The sequence below is a fragment of the Rhinatrema bivittatum genome, chromosome 16 (assembly GCF_901001135.1).
Source record: "Rhinatrema bivittatum chromosome 16, aRhiBiv1.1, whole genome shotgun sequence".
In the NCBI taxonomy this organism is placed as follows: domain Eukaryota; kingdom Metazoa; phylum Chordata; class Amphibia; order Gymnophiona; family Rhinatrematidae; genus Rhinatrema; species Rhinatrema bivittatum.
The window spans coordinates 65478215-65496988 of NC_042630.1; the positions used below are offsets into that span (position 1 = coordinate 65478215).

The 18774-nt window shown below is 44.1% G+C and overlaps 1 protein-coding gene across 1 annotated transcript; it reads right to left on the reverse strand.

Annotated features, from left to right (window-relative positions):
- Positions 1-11468: 11468 nt before the first annotated feature.
- LOC115077791 (olfactory receptor 1F1-like) lies at positions 11469-12044 on the reverse strand. Its single transcript, XM_029580078.1, has one exon. It carries the CDS (start codon positions 12042-12044, stop codon positions 11469-11471), a length of 576 nt encoding a protein of 191 aa, XP_029435938.1.
- Positions 12045-18774: the final 6730 nt, after the last annotated feature.

Below are 18774 nucleotides of genomic sequence, written 5' to 3' on the forward strand. Positions count from 1 at the left end.
AGACAGAACACGTGCTAGGGATGTGCAGAGCAAAATTTTATGTTCATATTTTTTATGTCCGAAAGGGGGTCCCACTTGCGGCCAATATGGACATAAAAAAAATCCAATGAGTTGGGTATATGTACATATGTGCAAAAAAAAAAATTAAACCCCCTCACCCTCCTTAATCCCCCCCCCAGACTTACCACAACTCCCTGGTGATCGAGCGAGGAGTGAGGACGCCATTTCTGCAATCCTTGGCGAGAAGCATGTGACGTCGGTGGCACGTCGAGTGACGCGGTGTCACGTGATTCCCGGCTCGTTCGTGCCGGACGGCTCGTTCGGCCCAAAAAGAACTTTTGGCCAGCTTGGGGGGGCCTCCTGACCCCCCCAAGCTGGCCAAAAGTTCTTTTTGGGCCGAACGAGCCGTCCGGCGCGAACGAGCCGGGAATCACGTGACGCCGGCGTCACTCGACGTGCCGCCGACGTCACATGCTTCTCGCCAAGGATTGCAGAAATGGCGTCCTCACTCCTCGCTCCATCACCAGGGAGTTGTGGTAAGTCGGGGGGGGGGGGATTAAGGAGGGTGAGGGGGTTTATATTTTTATTTTGGCTCAACAATCGCGATTTCCCACATATCGAACATATCTATGTTCGATATGTGGGAAATCCGATCGTTTATGTCGAATCAATTTTTTAAGTAAAAAAAAAAATATGAGTTGCGTTTTACTAATGCGGTCAATCCGAATGCACACCCCTAACACGTGCTGCTGCATTCTGCAAGACCTGCAGTGGTCTAATATTTGAAACAGGTTAGCCAAGTAATAAAGAATTACAGTAATCTAAATTAGCAAAAATCAAGGTCTGTAAAACAGATCTAAAATCTTTAAAAATTTAAGAATGGCTTTAACTTTCTTAGAGTTAATAGTTTAAAATAACCATCTTTCAATTTGGCGGCAATATGCTTTTTAAAAGAGAATTCAGTGTCTATAATCATACCTAAGTCACGGGTATAAAAAACAGGACTTATTTTAGTGTTAGCATTTCACCTCAAATCTGGAATACTTTTAACATGACATTTGCGTTCAAGATGCACAATTTCAGTTTTGTCCATATTCAGAACTAAGCACAACTGTTGAAGTAGCTGTTGTAAAGATAAAAAATACATTTTAACAATTTCTAACGTGGCCTCTACTGAATTTTCAATAGGTACTAAAAACTGAATATCGTCAGCATACAAATAAAATGTGAAACCAAGCCCATTTAAAAAGTGACATATAGGTAAAACATAAATATTAAAAAGGGTGGTTGATAATGTTGAACCCTGTGGAACACCTGTTCATCCAGGACTGTATTTCTAGCTACATTGAGGTCACCCCCCACAATGAGGTTCCCCTTCCCATGCAACAAGATAAGATTGTTGACTTCGTTAAAGAATGTCCCCTGGTCCTGATTGGGAGCATATAGATTTACAAAACTATATTACGTTCCATCTATTGCTATCTGTAATAATATAAATATCGACCCTGCGGGTCGGTACGGCAAGAGCGGTATTCAAACAGCAGGCGCTGGGCTATCAATATACAGACCCCTGTGTACGTGGTAGAGGTTTTGCTAGGAGTAAAAAATTGTTGAGGATAATGTGAGTTTCTTAATAAGATCTCATGCTTAGACTGTTGAGATTAGTGATGGCTTGTAAGCTGTTGTTCGAAAGTGCGATGGCTTTTTAATAGATTCTGTTATGGGAATAAGAATCTGAACATCGTCTGCATAGATGTAGTGAATGAGGTTAAGACTAGTTAACAGTTGGCAAAGGGGAAGGAGGAAACGCCGGGGTAAATGGCGAAGCTGCTGCCGGAGGGGGCTATAACACGCGCCGCCAGAGCGGCGGGCCACCTGCCCCCCCTGGGCCTTCCCAGCCGACCCGGAGCCGGTCGCGGCGCACCGCCGCGGAGGAAATGCGCCCTGCGGGGGCCGGGGCCGTCCGGGAGGCGTTCCCCGCCCCTCCCCCATCCCCCGCGAAAGGGGTGGGGGATCCGCCGAAACCCCGGTCCGACCGAACCTGCCGGGTTGAATCCTCCGGGCGGACTGCACGGACCCCACCCGTTTACCTCATAACGGTTTAACGCCCTCTTGAACTCCCTCTTCAAAGTTCTTTTCAACTTTCCCTTACGGAACTTATTTATTTTATTTATTTAAGGTTTTTTTATACCGGCATTCATGAAATCATTCACATGATGTCGGTTTACAGAAAACAGGGTTGCAAAGAAAACAACTTAAAACATAAATACACGTGGTGAAGAGATGCAGTTACAATTAACAGGGGCTAATGAACTGGGAGTGTAAGAAATAAAGAGAGATAGAGAAGGTTAATTATATACATGTGTACAAAATAAATATACAAGAGTACAATATAAATATGGAGTCCAGTCCAATATATACAGCTTCTGAGCAGAGAATTTATTGATGGTGCGTGTTAGGTGGAGTTCGGGAAGGCTTGCCTGAAAAGCCACGTCTTGAGTCTTTTCCTAAAGGTTAGGAGGCAAGGTTCATTTCTGAGATCTCCCCATGTACAACATTTTGAATTAAACAGGCCAATTTATATTGTATGCGATATTGGATTGGAAGCCAATGAAACTTGATCAATGTGGCGGTAATATTGGTCGCATTTCCGTTTACCAGACAGAACACATGCTGCTGCATTCTGCAAGACCTGCAATGGTCTAATATTTGAAACAGCTAAGCCAAGTAATAAAGAATTACAGTAATCTAAATTAGCAGAAATCAAGGTCTGTAAAACAGATCTAAAATCTGTAAAATTTAAGAATGGCTTTAACTTTCTTAGAGTTATTAGTTTAAAATAACCATCTTTCAATTTGGCAGCAATATGCTTTTTAAAAGAGAATTCAGTGTCTATAATCATACTTAAGTCACGGGTACCGACCCTGCGGGTCGGTACGGCAAGAGCGGTATTTAAACAGCAGGTGCTGGGCACAGCAATCGAGGTCAAACCCTTGTAGAGACGTCAAGCCTCGACAGACAAAGTAAAGAGTAAGAAATTGTTGAACTTGGAGGTGGACCCTTGTCCGGGGGAAACGGCAAAGCTGCTGCCGGGGGGGGGGGGGGGGGCTATAACACGTGCCGCCGGAGCGACGGGCCACCTGCCCCCCCTGGGCCTTCCCAGCCGACCCGGAGCCGGTATTTACCCTTAGATGGAGTTAACCACCCGCTTTGGGCTGCATTCCCAAACAACCCGACTCCGAGAAGACCCGGTCCCGGTGCGCCGGGGGCTGCTACCGGCCTAACACCGTCCGCGGGCTGAGCCTTGATCAGAAGGACTTGGGCCCCCGAGCGGCACCGGGGAGGCGATCTTCCGTACGCCACATTTCCCGCGCCCGCCGGATGGGCGGGGATTCGGCGCTGGGCTCTTCCCTCTTCACTCGCCGTTACTGAGGGAATCCTGGTTAGTTTCTTTTCCTACGCGGCTTGTGTCCCTAGGTGGGATTGACCGTTCCATCTATTGCTATCTGTAATAATATAAATATCGACCCTGCGGGTCGGTACGGCAAGAGCGGTATTCAAACAGCAGGCGCTGGGCTATCAATATACAGACCCCTGTGTACTTGGTAGAGGTTTTGTTAGGAGTAAAAAATTGTTGAGGATAATGTGAGTTTCTTAATAAGATCTCATGCTTAGACTGTTGAGGAGATTAGTGATGGCTTGTAAGCTGTTGTTCCAAAGTGCGATGGCTTTGTTAATAGATTCTGTTATGGGAATAAGAATCTGAACATGGTCTGCATAGATGTAGTGAATGAGGTTAAGACTAGTTAACGGTTGGCAAAGGGGAAGGAGGTAAATATTGAAAAGGGTAGGTGATAGGGATGAACCTTGTGGTACGCCAAGGGAAGAATTTGTAGATGGTGATTCTTTATTTTTTATTTAGACTTTAAAACTTCTATTACTGAGGAATGACTTGAACCATTTGTGGACTGTTCCCAAAATGCCTATGTCTGAAAGGCGATTCAAGAGGATGGGGTGGTTGACGGTGTCGAAAGCCGCCAAAATGTCTAAAAGGATTAGGAGAAAGGAGTGTCCTTTGTCTAGACCCATAATAATATGGTCAGTTAGGGTTTCTGTGCTGCGAGATTTGCGGAACCCATATTGGGAAGGGAAAAGTAAGTTGTGATCTTCTAAATAATCCAAGAGCTGGATGTTGACCAATTTCTCTTTGAGTTTGGCTAAAAATGGTAGATTCCAGATAGGGCGGAAATTAGCCAGAACACCAGGGTCTAGGTTATGTTTCTTGAGGAGTGGTTTCAGGGATGCGTTTTTTAGACTATCTGGGTAGAGTCCTTGAGTTAAGCAGCAGTTTATGATTTTGGTTAAGGGACCAGAGATTATATTTGGAATAAGTAGCAGTAGCTTGGAAGGTATGTTGTCCGATGGGTGGCTGGATGGTTTCTGCCTTTTAAGAATGGATTCGATCTCTTTGGTTGATGTTAATTCGAATTTGTTGAACTTGACTCCCTTAAGAATGTAGGTGTTATCGAATGAGGTGTTGTAGTCAGTCTTGGTAGGAAGGACAGCAAGTGTGTTTGAAATCTTCTGCTGAAAGAATAGGGCTAGCTCATTTGCTTTGGATTGAGCTTGTTCGCCTTGTGTCCCTAGGTGGGATTCACCTCTGTGCTCGAATGATGTGCCTGTTCATCCAGGCCTTGAGTCCCTAGCTGGAGTTGACCTCTGTCCTCGAACGATGTGCCTGTTCTTCCAGGCCTTGTGTTCCCACAGGTGATTTAACTCCGTTGCTGTGCCCGTTCCTCCAGGCCTTGTGTTCCTCTGGGGATAGGGAAATACCTACAGTACCTGAGTGTAATCAAGTATGAAGTGCTATAAACTTTTTAAAAAAAAAATGTAAATCCATTAAAAAAGAAATTTACTATCCAAGTATCCGTGTTCATCCATGTTCCTACTGGTGTTTTAACTCCATTGTTGTGCCTGCCTGTTCATCCAGACCTTGTGTTCCCACAAGTGTTTTAACTCCGTTGCTGTGCCCGTTCCTCCAGGCCTTGTTTTCCTCTGGGGATAGGGAAATAATACATACAGTACCTGAGTGGCTGAGTGTAATCAAGTATGAAGTGCTACAAACTTTTTAAAAAAATAATATAGATCCATTAAAAAAAATATTTACTATCCGAGTATCCGTGTTCATCCATGTTCCTACTGGTGTTTTAACTCCATTGCTGTGCCTGCCTGTTCATCCAGGCCTTGTGTTCCTACTGGTGTTTTAACTCCATTGCTGTGCCTGCCTGTTCATCCAGGCCTTGTGTCCCTAGGTGGGATTGACCTCTGTCGTCGAATGATGTGCCTGTTCATCCAGACCTTGTGTTCCCACAAGCGTTTTTTTTTTTTTTTTATATTAAACATTTTTATTAAGACTGTTTCAGTTCTAAATGGAAATCTTTATGTATCAACAAACCCAACCCAGAATATTTATGGGTCGACGTTGCTAAGCCGCGACGAGTAGAAGGGCCGCCGCGGGTGCAGATCTTGGTGGTAGTAGCAAATATTCAAATGAGAACTGTGAAGGCCGAAGTGGAGAAGGGTTCCATGTGAACAGCAGTTCAACATGGGTCAGTCGGTCCTAAGAGATAGGCGAGAGCCGTTCGGAAGGGACGGGCGATGGGCTCCGTTGTCCTCGGCCGATCGAAAGGGAGTCGGGTTCAGATCCCAGATCCCGGAGTGGCGGAGATTCGGCGCTGGGCTCTTCCCTCTTCACTCGCCGTTACTGAGGGAATCCTGGTTAGTTTCTTTTCCTCCGCGGCTTGTGTCCCTAGGTGGTATTGACCTCTGTCCTCGAATGATGTGCCTCTTCATCCAGGCCTAGTGTTCCTACTGGTGTTTTAAGTCCACTGCTGTGCCTGCCTGTTCATCCAGACCTTGTGTTCCCACAAGTGTTTTAACTCCGTTGCTCTACCTGTTCCTCCAGGCCTTGTTTTCCTCTGGGGATAGGGAAATAATACATACAGTGGCTGAGTGTAATCAAGTATGAAGTGCTACAAACTTTTTAAAAAAAGAATATAAATCCATTAAAAAAAAAATTTACTATCCGAGTATCCGTGTTCATCCATGTTCCTACTGGTGTTTTAACTCCATTGCTGTGCCTGCCTGTTCATCCAGGCCTTGTGTTCCCACAGGTGTTTTAACTCAGTGGCGGTGCCTGTTCATCCAGGCCTTGTGTTCCCACAGGTGTTTTAACTCTGTTACATTCTGGGAATTGGAAAGCTTGCCTGAAGAATATAAATACATTAAAAAAAAAAAATTACTATCCGAGTATCCGTGTTCATCCAGGCCTTGTGTTCCCACAGGTGTTTTAACTCAGTTGCTGTGCCCGTTCTTCCAGGCCTTGTGTTCCCACAGGTGTTTTAACTCTGTTACATTCTGGGAATTGGAAAGCTTGCCTGAAGAGCCAGGTTTTTAACTTTTTTTTGAACTCTGGTAGACTGGGTTCGAGGCATAGGTCTGGTGGGAGAGCATTCCATTGGTGTGGTCCCGCAGTTGAGAGTGCTCTTTTTCTTAGTGTTGATTTAGCTGGAGTTGCGACTAAGGTGCCTTTGTAGGCGCTTCTGATGGGTCTGGAGGATAAGTGTGGACGAAGTTGAGTTTGTAGTGATATAGGTGCGACGTTGTGAATTGCTTTATGAATAATGGTTAAGGTTTTAAATAGGATTCTCTGTTTGATGGGTAGCCAGTGGAGGTTGCTCAAGATGGGGGTGATATGGTCTCTTTTATTAGTGTTAGTTAGGATTCTGGGTGCAGCATTTTGTACCATCTGTAGAGGTTTGATCCTGGTGGAGGGGAGGCCAAGTAGGATTGCGTTGCAGTAATTGAGTTTAGAAAAAATAATGGATTGTAGAAAAGAGGCGAAAGTCATTGAAGTGCAGGAGTGGTTTTAGCTTTTTTAGGACTTGTAGTTTATAGAAGCAGTCCTTGGTGGTGGTGTTTATAAATTTTTTTAAGTTAAGTTGGTTGTCAAGCCATGCTCCTAGATTCCTGACGTCTGCAGAGAGATCCATGTTTAAAGATGTGGATTGTGCAAGGCTAGGTGAGTAGGTGTTTGGGTTGTGTGAAATAAGTAGCATCTCTGTTTTGCTGGAGTTTAGAATCAGGTTCAGGTTGGAAAGTAGTTGTTTAATTGGTTGAAGACAATTCTCCCAGAAGGCGAAGGTTTTTTGAATTGATTCTGTGATGGGGATGAGGATCTGGATGTCGTCTGCATAGAGGTAATGAGTAAGCTTGAGTTGTGATAGCAGATGGCAGAGGGGGAGGAGGTAAATGTTGAACAGGGTGGGAGAGAGGGATGAACCTTGTGGTACGCCTTGGTCTGATAGGATGGGGTCAGATTCCTTGTTGTTAATTCTGACCTTGTAAAACCTGTTTGATAGGAACAACTTGAACCAACTGAGAGCTGTGCCTTTGATTCCTATGTTTGATAGTTCTTCCAGGCCTTGTGTTCCTCTGCGGATAGGGAAATACCTACAGTACCTGAGTGTAATCAAGTATGAAGTGCTAGAAACTTTTTAAAAAAAGAATATAAATCCATTAAAAAAAAAATTTACTATCCGCGTATCCGTGTTCATCCAGGCCTTGTGTTCCTCTGGGGATAGGGAAATACCTACAGCACCTGAGTTCAAGTATGAAGTGCTAGAAACGTTTTAGAATAAGAATATAAATACATTAAAAAAAAAATTACTATCCGAGTATCCGTGTTCATCCAGGCCTTGTGTTCCCACAGGTGTTTTAACTCAGTGGCGGTGCCTGTTCATCCAGGCCTTGTGTTCCCACAGGTGTTTTAGCTCAGTGGCTGTGCCTGTTCATCCAGGCCTTGTGTTCCCACAAGTGTTTTAACCTGGTTGCTGTTCCTGTTCATCCAGGCCTTGTGTCCCTAGCTGGGATTGACCTCTGTGCTCGACTGCTGCGCCTCTTCATCCAGGCCTTGTGTTCCCACAAGTGTTTTAACCTGGTTGCTGTTCCTGTTCATCCAGGCCTTGTTTCCCTAGCTAGGATTGACTTCTGTGCTCGACTGCTGCGCCTCTTCATCCAGGCCTTGTGTTCCCACAAGTGTTTTAACCTGGTTGCTGTGCCTGTTCATGCAGGCCTTGTGTCCCTAGCTGGGATTGACCTCTGTCCTCGAATGATGTGCCTGTTCATCCAGGCCTTGTGTTCCTACTGGTGTTTTAACTCCATTGCTGTGCCTGCCTGTTCATCCAGACCTTGTGTTCCCACACGTATTCTTATTTCTGAGAGATCCTCCAATTCCTTTGTCATCAGCTGAAGTGCGTAAGTACAGTCTGAATTCACTAGACGCCAACGATATTCACTGGACGCCAATGTAAACACCGGGTACACCCAACTCTAGGGGTGGACCCTTTCCAGGGAGTCCTTCCCTGCACAAAGGAAAGGGAACTCTCTCCTGGGCCAATTGATAAGAAAACCCCAATTCTGCAGCCAAAAATAGGCTGGAAATCCTTCCCTCATTGACTTTAATGGGCGACATATGGACATAGACTCAACTTTTTGAATTCTGTATATGTCCATATTGACCGCAAATGGGACCCCCTTTGGACATATGGACATATGAACTTAAACTTTTGCTCTGCACATCCCTACTGGTTATATACAGAATTGTATAAGCGCGGATAAAACAGACACATTTTTTCAAGCAAGGGGTTGAGTGAAGGGTTTGACGTTCTTAGAGGGAAAGAGGGGTAAGTGTTGGGTGTAGTGTTGGGTGACCCATTCCTCCCAAAACAGGGACAACTGACCTCCGATGCGGGGGAGGGAGGAATGGGCCCGCGCGCCTTCATTGCGAAGGTTTTCCGGCGGGCAAGTGCTGCGAGGATCCCACTCGCTGCGGTCGCCTGCCTCGAAAGGAAGGAGACCACGGTTGAGACCTGGGAACTTGTTGTTTCTGGGAAAAGGAGCCTCCCCTTCCGGTGCGAAATCGGAGCTGTCCCCGGAACCGGGACCGTACATTTCTGAAAGATCGAAACTGACGGGGCTTGTCCTCCGGTAATTTATATACCTTATTATCCCCCAGGTCCTTGATGAGTTGATCTAATTCCTCACGAAACAATAACTTCCCCTTGAAGGGGAAAGAAGCTAGACGCGATTTTGAGGAGGCATCTGCCGACCAACGATGGAGCCAAAGTAAACGCCGAGCCGCAACCGCCGATGACATAGTACGGGCCGAGGTCCTCAACAGATCATACAAGGCGTCCGCCGTGTAAGCGACTGCTGCTTCCACACAATTGGCCTGTTCTGCCTTGGCCGGCGGGAGCTCCTGCGTGGTAAGCAATTGCTGAACCCAGTGGAGAGTGGCTCTCTGCACCATACTGCTACACGCCGCTGCACGGACTCCCAATGCCGCTGTCTCAAAAATGCGCTTCAAAAGAATTTCTAACTTTCTGTCTTGGAGATTTTTCAAGGCTACTCCTCCCGTGACGGGAATGGTAGTATGCTTAACCACAGCAGTGACCACCGAATCCACAGAAGGAACGTTAAAATTTCTAAAGAATCTGAGGGCAGAGGATATTTTATTTTTATTTATTTATTTATTTCTTCATCGCCCTGCTAACGCGCAGGGATGCCTCCGGAACCTCCACACCTTAGATACGAGCTGTATGACCTTGGGATGTAAGGGAAAGGTTTGTGGGGGGGGGCCTCAGACCCACCATCGCTATGTCCCCTGTGGACGTATCCGTATCCTGCTGCAGCGCCGGGATTTCTAATTCCTTCAAAAAATGCAGGATTAAAAAGTTCAGCTCATCCTTGCCAAAGAGGCGCAAAACCTGGGGGTCCTCCCCTTCGAGCGACCCTGAGCGTCCGAGACCTCTGTCCCTGCGCCATCCGGAGAGCCCTGACTGAAATCCGGGCCACCTGGACCCCCTGACGGGTGAATTCTGGCTCCGTCTGAAGCCCCCGCATTGCCATGAGCCCCAGACGATCCTGGGACCGGAGACACCTTAGGGACCTTTGCGGGAGGGGGTTCATCCGGCTCCCAACCTGCCTCTGCCTCTAAAAATGCTTGGTGCATTAATAGCACAAATTTAGAAGAAAACGGGACTTTCCGTTTATTTGATCTCCCCGCGGGTTGATTCTGAGGGGGGGGGGCCGAGGACATGACAGATATCCTTCAGCCACTTTGGCTAGGTGTGGCCAGACAGTGGACTTGTGTGCCCAATATGCCAGCGGATCTGTCTGCGTGTTCTCTATCGGCTCTGAGAGATACCGTGTCACTGACAGCTCTGCTGCTGTCTCCTCCTGTGCTTGGGAGGTGCGCCCTCACTCCCCGACGCACCAATTCACTCCCCTCCCCACCAGACGCTGTTAATTTTTATTTCCTTTTTTTGATTACCTAATTACCTAACGCAGGGAGATGCAGGGCCCAGGAGGTCGGTCTCCACTGGAAGAGGAGGATAGAAATGCAGGCTCTTCCCGTGATCGGGGGAAAGGGGAGATGCAGGGGGCTTTGGCTGGATGGCGGCGGCTGCATAGTCGGCCAATCGGGAAGTGATTCTGCAGGTCCTATGCGCCGGACTTCCCGCCGGACGCTGTTAGTAATTTTGATTGCCGGTGCATAGGATTTGCAGAATCACTCCCCGACGCCACCGGAACACTCAACCCCCCCCCCCCCCACCCACCGGACGCTGATTTAGTGCCCCAGAATTATATAGAAAATTATTTTGATTACCGGCGCACAGGACCTGCAGAATCGCTCCCCGAATCGGGTGGCGCACCCTCATTCCTCGACGCCACCGCGACACTCCCCACAGGACGCTGATAGTATTTTGATTGCCGGCGCATAGGACTTGCAGAATCGCTCCCCGACGCCACCGCAACACTCCCCCTCCACCCATTGGACGCTGATTTAGTGCCCCAAAATTATATAGAAAATTATTTTTTTCCCTTAAAAATATGTAGAGAAAAGGGGGTGCGTCTTATATGCGACTGAGTCCCATGCTCCGGCAAATATGGTAATTCATTTGCCTCTACATTAAAACTTTATATGCTTATATGAACGTACGGACCATAAAGTCTGTTTGTGCAGCACACTCTTGCTTCCGATTATCAATTTTGGTGTGTTCTGCCTTCTGTTTCCACATCTATTGTCGTGTTTACTATTCCTAAATTGACCCCATTTCTTCATTTCCATCTTCTAGAATCCAGAGATCCGCATTGTGTATCCTATGCTTTTCCTCTTCTTTCTTTAACTTAGCCCTTTTATTTGGAAAATCCTCATTGTAGAAAATGAATAAATACATAAATAAATAAGCAAGCAGCCAAATAAAAAAACAAAATTAAAAAATAATCAAGCTAAGATTTGATTAACTTTTTAATAATTTTTCATAGTTTTACAGTATATTATACATCAGCATTGGGCTAGTTCCTGGCAGACTTTCAGAAGGATATAATACGTTTTCCATTTCATATTATTTCCTAATGATGACTTTTCTGAGGGCATTTTTTACTTCTTGATTTCTCAAACTATAAATCAAGGGGTTTAGCATGGGGATTAGTACTGTGTACAGGAGGGCAAATATTTTGTCTTGCTCTGCTGATTGCATTGAACTTGGCCTCAGGTAGACACACATAATTGTCCCATAGAAAAGAAGAACAACTGTGAGATGGGAAGAGCATGTGGAGAAGGTCTTGCTTCGCCCATCAGTAGAATGGATTTTTAGGATGGCTGCAATGATAAAGATGTAGGATGACAGAGTTAAAAGAAATGGGATGATACCCAAAAATAAACCTTCAGACAGTACAAGTATTTCAAGGCTGTGGGTATCACTACAGGACAATTTTAGTAATGCGTTGATATCACAGAAGAAGTGATTAATCTCATTGGAACCACAAAAAAAGTACTGGGATATGAAAACTTCAATGGGAAGGTCAACCAGACAACCAGTTATCCATGAAGCAGCTACCAATACGCCACATATCCTTTTATTCATCATAAGTGAGTAATGCAAAGGGTGGCATATTGCCACATAGCGATCATAGGCCATGGCCGTGAGAAGGTAGAATTCTGTAGCTATGAAAATCATGAAACAGTAAAGCTGCGTCATACATAGAGAGAAGGAAATGAATATTTTCCCTTTAAAGAGACTTTGCAGCATTGTTGAGAGAGTGACTGTGGTGTTACAGATATCAATGAAGGACAGGTTACTGAGGAAGAAGTACATGGGTTTGTGGAGATGATGGTCAGACCACGTTAATGTTAGAAACCCAAGGTTTCCCAGAATTGAGATGAAGAAGGCTGGGATAATTATTACGTAAATTAAGGTTTCCTGATGAGAATGTTTATTAAAGCCCAGAATAATGAATCCTGTTGTCCATGTCTTATTCTCCTTCTCCATTGCTTCAGTGCCCATAATCTGTTAGGATATAGAGAAAGAGATTAAAAGATTGCAGATAAAAGAATGATACATTTATCAATGTACAAGTTGTCCCAATCATATGTATTTGGCTACCAGTGTTGAAATCTAGTCAGTCATCAATTTTTCTCAATTCATCAAAAGCAACAGATACTGGTTTTAAGTCATTTAAGAACATAAGCAATTGCCATGCTGGGTCAGACCAAGGGTCCATCAAGCCCAGCATCCTGTTTCCAACATAGGCCACAAGAACCTGGCAATTATTGGGGTAGGTTTTCGGGGGGGTACACGTATATGCCTTTCAAAATCTACTCCTTAGGGAATAGCTGTTTTGATTATAGGGTTCACAGGAGAGAGAGAGAAAGAAAGAGAGAGAGAGCCTTGCTATAGCATCTACTCCCTAGACAGGTATTTGTATCCCTATGGGAGGCCCACCTAGTAGGGATGTGAATCATTTTTTGACGATTTAAAATATCGTCCGATATATTTTAAATCGTCAAAAAATCGTTAGGGCCACGATACAATACCAATTCCCCCGATTTATCGTTAAAAAATCGTAAATCGGGGGAAGGGGGAGGGCAGGAAAACCGGCACACTAAAACCCCCTAAAACCCACCCCCGACCCTTTAAATTAAATCCCCCACCCTCCCGAACCCCCCCCCCAATGCTTTAAATTACCTGGGGATCCGGCGGTGGTCCAGAACGGCGGCGGTCCGGAACAGCCCCCTCAATAGAATCGTGTTGTCTTCAGCCGGCGCCATTTTTCAAAATGGCCGCCGCAAAATGGCAGCGGCCATAGACAAAAACGATTTGACGGAGGAGGTCGTTCCGGACCCCCGCTGGACTTTTGGCAAGTCTTGTGGGGGTCAGGAGGCCCCCCCAAGCTGGCCAAAAGTTTCCTGGGAGTCCAGTGGGGATCCGGGAGCGATTTCTTGCCGCGAATCGTTTTCGTACGGAAAATGGCGCCGGCAGGAGATCGAGTGCAGGAGGTCGTTCAGCGGCGGTCCAGAACCCCCGCTGAACGACCTCCTGCAGTCGATCTCCTGCCGGCGCCATTTTCCGTACGAAAACGATTCGCGGCAAGAAATCGCTCCCGGAACCCCGCTGGACTCCCAGGAAACTTTTGGCCAGCTTGGGGGGGCCTCCTGACCCCCACAAGACTTGCCAAAAGTCCAGCGGGGGTCCGGAACAACCTCCTCCGTCAAATCGTTTTTGTCTATGGCCGCCGCCATTTTGCGGTGGCCATTTTGAAAAATGGCGCCGGCTGAAGACAACACGATTCTATTGAGGGGACCATTCCAGACCGCCACCGTTCTGGACCACCGCCGGATCCCCAGGTAATTTAAAGCATTGGGGGGGGGGGGTTCGGGAGGGTGGGGGATTTAATTTAAAGGGTCGGGGTGGGTTTTAGGGGGGTTTAGTGTGCCGGCTCACGATTTTAACGATTTTTCACGATAGTTTACACACCCAAACGGCAACAATACGATTCCCTCCCCCTCCCAGCCGAAATCGATCGTTAAGACGATCGAGGACACGATTCACATCTCTACCACCTAGTAACTCAAGGTGGGGATTAGGTATGAGTGTAGGGGGTTGGGGCCACTTTCACATTCAACATGAGACGTACGAACAGAACAGTGGTCTCTTGTGAAGATTTGATGGCCTTCGGAGGAAGGAAACTCACTCCAAGATGAGATTTGGGCAATGTTCTCTCCACCTAGCTTGTTGTTGCCCAGGTAGAGTGTCCATCAAGCTAGGTGGAGAGAACATTGCCCAAATCTCATCTTGGAGTGAGTTTCCTTACTCCGAAGGCCATCAAATCTTCACAAGAGACCACTGTTCTGTTCGTACCTCTCATGTTGAATGTGAAAGTGGCCCCAACCCCTACACTCATACCTAATCCCCACCTTGAGTTACTAGGTGGGCCTCCCATAGGGATACAAATACCTGTCTAGGGAGTAAACATTATAGCAGCTCGCTCTCTCTCTCTCTCTCTCTCTCTCTCTCTCTCTCTCTCTCTCTCTCTCTCTCTCTCTCTCTCTCTCTCTCTCTCTCTCTCTCTCTCTCTCTCTCTATATCGTGCACCGCGAAGATGGATTCGCAAAACCATCGCGGCATGTGATGTTTCCCCACTGCACGAATAAAAAGCCTGATTTGCATGGAAAATGAGGCCCTTAGTGTCTATTGCATTGTTTAGATTAACACACTATGGGGCGGATTTTCAGAGCCCTGCTCGCCGGTGCGCCTATGTTCAATAGGCCTACCGGTGCGCGCAGACCCCGGGACTCGCGTAAGTCGGAGGCGGGCCCGGGGGCGTGGTTACAGCCCGGGTTGGTCCGGGGGCATGGCCACGCCCTCCAGACCCGCGTCCCGGCCCGCTGGCACGCGGGGATTTACGTCTCCCTCCGGGAGGCGTAAATCCCCCGACAAAGGTAAGGGGGGGGGGGTTTAGACAGGGCTGGGCGGGTGGGTTAGGTAGGGGAAGGTGAGGGGAGGGTGTTAGAGAATTCCCTCCAAGGCCGCTCTGATTTCGGAGTGGCCTCGGAGGGAACGGAGGTAGGCTGCACGGCTCGGCGCGTGCCGGCTATATGGAATCGATAGCCTTGCGCGCGCCGATCCCGGATTTTAGCGGCTACGCGCGTATCTACTAAAATCCAGCGTACTTTTGTTGGCGCCTGATGCGCCAACAAAAGTACGCCAATTTGAAAATCTACCCCAATATTAATGACAGAAACGGATACAATATAGTGTTTTTGTAACATTTGGCGTGGTCTTATCTTACTTATATTTTAGGTTATGTATCCCTGGGATTATTCATTTTATTATTTCGGCAAGCCTTCGTAAAAACTCATGGTTGGGATGAATACGATTGTTAAAATGCTGAGGATGTGACATCACTACCCTCCATAGAGATCATTTTTTTGTTTTTTGTGAATTGCTTTTGCTCAAGAATTTGACATTCAGTAAGTTAATTTTTTTTTTTTATATTGGCTGAATATATAAGAAGAATTTAATGTATTTCTTTAAAATGTTTTTTGAGAGGATATGACATCATTAATTATTCGCACGGTTTGTTATGATATCTGTATAAACATCGTTAAAGAGCTTACATGTTTTCAGACACTGTGAGCAAGTCCTTGCTTATGGTTAATCTTTGCGTTTTTAAGGTAATATTAACCTTTTTTGTTTTAGATGCTAAATTTATTTTATCGATAATGGTGTTTTTATTTGAGATCAGGGTTTGTTTACAAGTTGTGGTTTTCTTTAGTAACATCGGTTCTCAAAGTAGTTTCGTATGTTCTAAATATGCCCACTGTTAGGGGTGGGTGTAAAGTAGTTACCGACTACAATGCTAAGTCCGGGAATACATAATGGTTGAATTTTGTCTGTTTAGCGATTGTTTGGTTTAAGTTATGGGTGATGGTGTATTTTTATGAAACAATATTAATGTCTAAATATAAACTGGATCAAGTTCGGTTTTTGAAATTATTATCTGAAAGATATATTTGTTACAATTATGTATTTATTTATTAATTATTAACTTTTTGGTTGTGTCTATATGAAGGTTTTAAGATAGGATGGATACGATGTGACACTATTAACCCTCCCTGGATTATCACAGGTTTTGCTTTTGAATATTCCTTTGAATTTTGATAGAATTAATTGAATTTTTTTTGATGGTATATGACTTAAGATTTATTTATTTTTGAGATAATATTTAACCATAATAGATTAGCGATATGATTAGTATTACACATATGCAATAAGTGGCCCTCCTTTTTTATGGATTAAGTATATAGAAAGTAATTTTTATCTCAGGATAGACATGATTGACAACAGTGAGAGGATATGACTTCACCTCCTTTTCGTGTGGTTTATAGTGATACAAACATAGTTACAGAGCTTTAATGTCTTCAGAAACTCTATGCATCTCAATTGATGTTTTTTGAGGTTATAGTAACAAAAAAATTGTTTCTTGAATAATTTTCCAGATTAACTAAGCGCAGAGATCACATCACGCCTATACTAAAAGACCTACATTGGCTTCCAGTTAATTTTAGAATTATCCACAAATCTCTCACCATCATCCATAAAAACATCCACCACCAGACTCCCCTTGACCTACTACACCCTCTCAAATTACACTCTTCAGCTAGACCTTTGAGAGATGCCTATAAGGGTTCCCTTTATGTTCCCTCAATCAAAAAGGTACAAAGATTAACAATCAGGGACCGGGCTTTTTCAACAGCAGGCCCCACCATCTGGAATACACTACCCCCAGACCTCCGACAGGAAACCTGCCTCATAAATTTTAAAAAGAAACTGAAGACTTGGCTTTTCGGTAGAGCCTTTCCTGTCTCCTAGACTATATTCTACTAAGATATTATCCAATCAGCTGTTCTTCAAACATCTCATATTACTTCATTAACTAGCAGAATGTCATATAATCATGTTATAATGCTAGAGTTATTCTCCTGAGGTTGGCTCCAAGCCCCTTCTCTCTGTTATATTTCTCTACTCTGATTACCTTTCTCTTCATTTCCAATTCCAAGTTATTCACCCTTGTTATAATGTAACTTTTTACCTTCTGCTCCCAATCTGTCTCCTCTTTTGAGGTTTGACTAGTTATTGTTAATGTACTATCGTTCTATGTAAACCGAGTTGATTTGATCTGTATCAAGAACATCGGTATATAAAAACCCTACATAAATAAAAAAATAAATGTTACCAGTTATCCTTAGGGTTTGTTTACAACTCTTATTTGTTTTAGTAACAATTGTTTTAAAGTGGCTTTACACATTTTAAATATGCCGTTTGCAATTTTAGACCGCGATGTTCAATTGGGGAACATACAATGGCCAATTTTTACTCGTAAACAGCTGCTAGTGGATGTCTTTTTTAAAAAGCCTCTTTTAAAATTTGTAACAAGGTGTACATAATATTGACTATCATTTCCTATATTGAATGTAGATTACTATCCAAAAGATATTTTTGAAACAATTGGCAAGTTATGACGTCACTATCCTTTGCGTTTTTTTATAGTGAGATATTGTAATACATTCTTTGGTAAAATGTGATTATTTCATTTTAATCCTTAATTCATATTAGATGTTATTTCTTGCATAAATTTGATATAAGGTTAAGGTTTGAGAACTTTTAAATATTAAAGGTAACCCTTGTGTAGTCGAGATAAATATCATTATGTTATTTTTTCTGTAGAGTTCTTTTTTATATTTCAAAACTGAAGACGGTGGAAATATTATACCTAGGTTGACCTACTAGAATATGTAGCAGTGAGAGAATAATCAAGGAATTTGCTTTTTAATATATATTTTTATTTTGAAATGTGTTTATATTTATTGTTTTCCTCATTTGATTATGTATAACACTTATGTACATTTAGGTCTGGTTTGCCGTCTTTTTTACTACATAGGATATGTAGTCTCATATAACCAGCGATTGTGGTTTGAGGTAATATGAACTCTATGTACCTTTTAATTAAGTTATATACATGTTGTTTTGTATTAAATTGTTATTTTAACTAATTTTTACTTTTAAACTTTTAGCCCCTGATGCAGCCTTGTTTGGCGAAACTCGGCCGGAGTCTGGCTTGTTAATAAAATTCCTTCCACGACATAGGTTGTCCCCTTGTTTTTTTTTTTGTTTTTTTTTAAGTGCAAGGTGATGCATATAGGGAAAAAATAACCCATCCTATATTTACACAATGTTAGGTTCCATATTAGGTGCTATCACCCAAGAAAGAGATCTAGATGTCATAGTGGATAACACATTGAAATCGTCGGTTCAGTGTGCAGCAGCAGTCAAAAAAGCAAACAGAATGTTGGGAATTATTAGAAAGGGAATGGTGAATAAAACGGAAAATGTCATAATGCCTCTGTATCGCTCCGGTGAGACCGCACCTTGAATACTGTGTGCAATTCTTGTTGCCACATCTCAAAAAAGATATAGCTGTGATGGAGAAGGTACAGAGAAGGGCTACCAAAATGATAAGGGGAATGGAACAGTTCCCCTATGAGGAAAGACTAAAGAGGTTAGGACTTTTCAGCTTGGAGAAGAGATGGCTGAGGGGGGATATGATAGAGGTGTTTAAAATCATGAGAGGTCTAGAACGGGTAGATGTGAATCAGTTATTTACTTTTTCAGATAATAGAAAGACTAGTGGGCACTCCATGAAGTTAGCATGTGGCACATTTAAAACTAAACAAAGAAAGTTCTTTTTCACTCAACTCAATTAAACTCTGGAATTTGTTGCCAGGGGATGTGGTTAGTGCAGTTAAGTTTGGATAAGTTCTTGGAGGAGAAGTCCATTACCTGCTATTAATTAAGTTGACTTAGAAAA

Coding starts and splice junctions, on each gene's coding strand:
- LOC115077791 (XM_029580078.1), bottom strand. CDS start 12,044: ATGGCCTATGATCGCTATGTGGCAATATGCCACCCTTTGCATTACTCA.